This window comes from Hordeum vulgare, chromosome 5H (genome assembly GCF_904849725.1).
Source record: "Hordeum vulgare subsp. vulgare chromosome 5H, MorexV3_pseudomolecules_assembly, whole genome shotgun sequence".
Classification (NCBI taxonomy): domain Eukaryota; kingdom Viridiplantae; phylum Streptophyta; class Magnoliopsida; order Poales; family Poaceae; genus Hordeum; species Hordeum vulgare.
The window spans coordinates 87,894,833-87,900,054 of NC_058522.1; the positions used below are offsets into that span (position 1 = coordinate 87,894,833).

Consider the following 5,222-nt stretch of genomic DNA (forward strand, 5'->3'; position numbering starts at 1 on the left):
GTAGTTATATATATTCCCTTGTTTTTTGTCATTGCAGTTAGTCAAATTAGGATCACTCTCTGGAGCACGACCTCTTTGCAGTTCAACATTTAAAAAAATAGTTCATAGTTGCAGGAGATCTGAGTACTTGGACTTTGCATCTGACACTGAGTACACAAGACTTTGCATCTGACACTGAGTACACAAGACTTTGCATCTGACACTGAGTACACAAGACTTGCAGTTATGCCCTAGAATGGGAGAAGCACAACATTTCTTGCATTATTGTCAAACACAAGTCTTAATTTGGATCTTATCCTTACAACTGAACCCATAGCCCTATATTAGTAAGCTCATGGTAGATCTTATATATAGTATATAACTGAGTAACAGTACATGAGACAGTAAAATGTAAATAAAAAATGAATATGCTGGGAAGTGAAGAAGGTCCAGGGACAGAGACGTATGCATAGCTTCCCGTTCGAAATCCCTAACAAGCTTCTCAATTAATTAATTATTTCCTTATTATGGGCCAAACATACAAGGTGTATATGGAATAGATCTTTCTACTAACTTAGTATAGCAGTAATCTAATCCTTTTGGGCGCACGCGGCCCAAGTCTTCTAGCTTGAGTTCATGTAGATGATAGGCGAATCCTTTGTCCAATGATTGACTGAAATAAATAACTTCTTTGTAAGGATGAAATCCAAGGATCTTAATATGTTCATTCGTGTGCCTTTCAAGTCTAGTTTCAAGGATGATCTCATTGTCTGGATTCAACTCGATCTCGTCTTGTACTGTACTGTAAATAGCTGGATTGAAGTTGTAGTTGATATCTGCCATCTCATTGTCTGGATTCAACTCGATCTCGTCTTGTACTGTACTGTAAATAGCTGGATTGAAGTTGTAGTTGATATCTGCCATAATCCAGGGTCTGTGAATTGGTGGATCATAGTTTTGATGTGGTGGGATTTGGTGAAGGTTGTTATCATGCTTCAGAAGCCACTCACTCCGATCGCAGGGTAATTCAGTAAGTATCCAAACTCGAAGCTGACATTGAGCATCAAGTGCTGCAAAATACACCCCTTTCTCTGATCTTCCAAGAAGAACCTCCGTCCACCGGTGCTGGTCAACATCTGTTGGCAGTTTAATTACTTGGTACGTCCTACTTGATAACGATATTCTGTTGGAAGGAGTCATTGACAAGAAGAAGATATTAGTAAATCAAGAACCAATGCAAGCTCTTTATTGAATTGAAGAGGAAATAATAATGTAAGGAGAAATGATGGTGCTTAGAAAATACAGTACCTCATAACAAAATGACAGTGCACATAGATTTCTCCATGCCAGTACACAGCGTACAGTTCATCTGACATTGGCAGCTCAAGCTGTCCGATGTCGGCAAGAGTCCCTAGGGCATCTCCCTGTCGGATGAACGATCTCTCTTCCCACGTTGCTGTTTCTGAAGAGAAAACATGCATCATGTATGGCGACGGAGGCCATTGCCGTTGCTTCACCTCTGCGTCCAGTCGATAGACAGGGGGGACATGTAAGAACCTAAGCACTTGGTAGTGCGGCGACACCGTCGGATCAAACACGATGTAGCCTCGTTCATGAAAGCCCTTAAATTCCAAGGGAAGAGGTGGGCGTGGGGGCAAGCTTGCCCAACGTCGTGTGGCGGGATTAACCACATAATGATCTAGGTCTATCAAAACTAGGCCGTTGCATGCATCCTCGACAGGGATGTAGTCCGTCGGCATGAAGTGGAGGTCGCCATAGCCGCGGATTGCGGTGTCCGTTGAACTTGAGGGGTAGAAGAACTCTGTGAAGCAAAAGTCATAGAAGTTGATGAGGAAGCCGGCCAAGGAGAGCGGGAGGAGGTCCCGGTCCAGGAGACGATGAGCGTCGACAACGGCGTGCCAGGAGCGGGAGACGCAGCGGGCCGCAGCAAGATTGCGCGGTGGAAGACAGCGGAGGACGTCCGCGAGCACGTCCTCGGGTAGCCGCTGCGTCTGGTCCATCTCTCTACTTGTCACCGCTGCTGGATCTGGATCTGGATCGCCGCCTTGCCCTGCTCTTCTCTCGGCTTCGGCGTCCAAAAGGAAAACCATCGTAGCTAAATGTTGGTTGGATCTTGTCGCTCGCTTGGCCTCGGCTCGGGGCCTGGTCTCTTCTCTTCTCTCCGTGGGTAGCTCACAGGAATTATTTATGAGGACACAAGCCACACCTGATCCGAATATTAGTCCAAAACAGCGAGCGCCGTGATCTCTCATATTCTATTGAGAGAAAATTACCGCAGCTCTTCATAGTTATCTTGTTGGTCATATTAGTTCATGTAATTGTAAATAGTCGAAATACAATCTTCATAATTGTTTTAGTGATTTATATACAGTCGATAATACGATTTTGGGCATGTATTTGCTGATTGGGATGTTGACTAGCCTCTCCACGCGTGTGTTGACTGCCAAGTCAGCTACGACGAGTCGGACAACTGCTATACACAGAGAATTCAGGGGCGTTTTTATAAAATCACATGAATCATAAAAAATCATCCATTCTAGTGAGGAGGTTGCGGATCACAAAATCACCCATTCTGATGGGCCCGTTTGGCATGGTGGGGACGCTGGTGGAGAGCACCTCTAGCCGTCCGTCCGTCCACCGCACTCCGACAAGGTCTTCTTCTTCTTTTTCACGTCCGATTTCAACAAAAAGCAAACCAAAAAAACAAAACAAAGATCATGAAGGTTGATCGTCATTCCTCGTTGGCACCGTAATCACAAGCGCGAGTTCTCGAACACGTGTAGGTCGCTCACTCGGTTCGTGGACTTACGCGTGATGGTCACCTTCGCGTGTTGCTCCGCTGCGCGCCATGCTGATGTTGGGGTCAGCGGCTCGCCTTCCCATCTTCTTCCGCCTGACCATGCCCACGGCATGCTCGAGGGCGTTCATATGTCTCCAACGTATCTACTTTTCCAAATTCTTTTGCCCTTGTTTTGAACTCTAATTTGCATGATTTGAATGAAAATAACCCGGACTAACGCTATTTTCAGCATAATTGCCTTGGTGTCATTTTTGTGTAGAAATAAAAGTTTTCGGATTGATCTGAAAATTTGCGGAGAACGTTTTTGGAATTAATAAAAAATATTGGCGAAAGAATCAACCGGAGAGGGGCCACCACCTGGCCACAAGCCTGCAGGGCACCCCCCTAGGGCGCGCCCTCTGGCTTGTAGGGCCCGTGTGGCTCCGCCAACCTCGTTTCCACTTCTATATATTCCTATTCGATGAGAAAAAAATCAGAGAGAAGAGTTCATCGCGTTTTATGATACGGAGCCGCCGCCACCTCCTATTCTTCCTCGGGAGGGCAAATCTGGAGTCTGATTTGGGCACCGGAGAGGGGAAATCGACGCCGTCGTCATCACCAACCATCTTTCATCACCAGTTTCATGATGCTCTCCATCGTTCGTGAGTAATTCCATCGTAGGCTTGCTCGACGGTGATGGTTTGGATGAGATCTATCATGTAATCGAGTTAGTTTTGTTAGGGTTTGATCCCTAGTATCCATTATGTTCTGAGATTGATGTTGCCATGTGTTGGGGCATAGTTTATACCTAAGTAATTTTGATGATTGATGACAGTACCGTACAGGACTAACCATGTGTGTCAAGGTTTCAGATAACACACGTCAACGGCACAAGACGACACGTCTCCTCTCTCATGGAACGGAAGCACGGCGCTCTCTATGATTCTCTTTATTTGAGTCATAGGAAAGTCGTACTATTAAGAGGGGATCCGTAGTGGAAAGGTTTGGGTGGAATCTATCTTTTCACACGCACACTTCTCATTCTCCCTTTCCTTACCTTTGGAGCGGCCCTCGCCTATTTGTCTTTAGCTATGTGCAAAATGGTCCCCAGCGGTAGTACCGCTGGACTGCTAGCGGTAGTACCGCCCCTGGTCAGCGGTAGTACCGCCCCTGGTCAGCGGTAGTACCGCTCCACGTGCTTTGTTCCACCTACCTAGCGGTAGTTTGTGGACGGACCCTTTTTCGAAGACTTTCTCGGAGGTAGTAGTGTTTGTGCACTACCAAGGGGCCAGCGGTAGTACCGCTGGTGTCAGCGGTAGTACCGCTGCAGGCCCAGCGGTAGTACCGCTGCATCCAGCGGTAGTACCGCTCCTGCTCAGCGGTAGTACCGCTGGAGCTCGGGCAGAGAGTGGGAAAACGGTCTGAATTTTCCCCCCACTATATAAAGGGTTCTTCTAGCTGAGGAACCCTATCTCTTACCTCTCTAAGCTCCATTGTTGCTCCACAAGCTCTAAAGTGCCCGATCTCTCCCCCTAGCCAATCAAACTTGTTGGTTCTTTAGGGATTGGTTGAGAAGGCCTAGATCCACACTTCCACCAAGAGAAAAGTTGATTCCCCCACCAATCCCTTGCGGATCTTGTTACTCTTGGGTGTTTGAGCATCCTAGACGGTTGAGGTCACCTCGAAGCCATATTCCATTGTGGTGAAGCTTCGTGGTTTAGTTGGGAGCCTTCAAGCTTTGTGTGGAATTGCCCCAACCTTGTTTGTAAAGGTTCGGTCGCCGCCTTCAAGGGCACCTATAGTGGAATCACGGTACCTTGCAACGTGCGAGGGCGTGAGGATAATACGGTGGCCTTAGTGGCTTTTTGGGGAGCATTGTGCCTCCAAACCGCTCCAACGGAGACGTACTTCCTGGCAAAGGGAAGGAACTTCGGTAACACATCCTCGTCTCCATCGGTTCCACTTGTGGTTATCTCTATCCTTTACTTTGTTTTTGCTTATGCTTGTGACTATATCTTAGTAGTCTTAATAGCTCTCGTTGTTAGCTTCTATAGGGTTCACCTCATTGTCATATTATTTGTGAACCCGTATAGTGTTTACCTTAACTTGCTTAGATTAATCAAAAAGTGGTCGTTGTCTATTCACCCCCCCCCCTCTAGCCAACCATATCGATCCTTTCAATTGGTATTAGAGCCAAGTTTCTTTATTAAGGGTTTAACCACCCGAAGAGTATGGAAGGCGGAGAGGAAGTTACCCATGGGCAACCCGAGGACATGGACTTGACTTCGGTCACAAGGGACGACTTGAGTACGGCTATGGCAGCCCTCAAGACGTCCTTGACGAGCGAAGTCAAAACCATGCTTAAAGAATTAATTGAGGGTCTTAAAATTTACCCGAACCGGCTTTAGTGGTTAAACCCACCATTTCCGATTCGGAGGCCAAC

The 5,222-nt window shown here is 46.8% G+C and overlaps 1 protein-coding gene across 1 annotated transcript; it reads right to left on the minus strand.

The window, feature by feature from the left end:
• Positions 1–264: 264 nt before the first annotated feature.
• Positions 265–2,237, minus strand: LOC123397129. Its single transcript, XM_045091795.1, has 2 exons — positions 1,288–2,237; positions 265–1,162 (listed from the first exon to the last, which is right to left on the minus strand). Exons 1-2 carry the CDS (start codon positions 2,088–2,090, stop codon positions 505–507), a joined length of 1,461 nt encoding a protein of 486 aa, XP_044947730.1. The 5' UTR covers positions 2,091–2,237; the 3' UTR covers positions 265–504.
• Between the last annotated feature and the right edge of the window lie 2,985 nt (positions 2,238–5,222).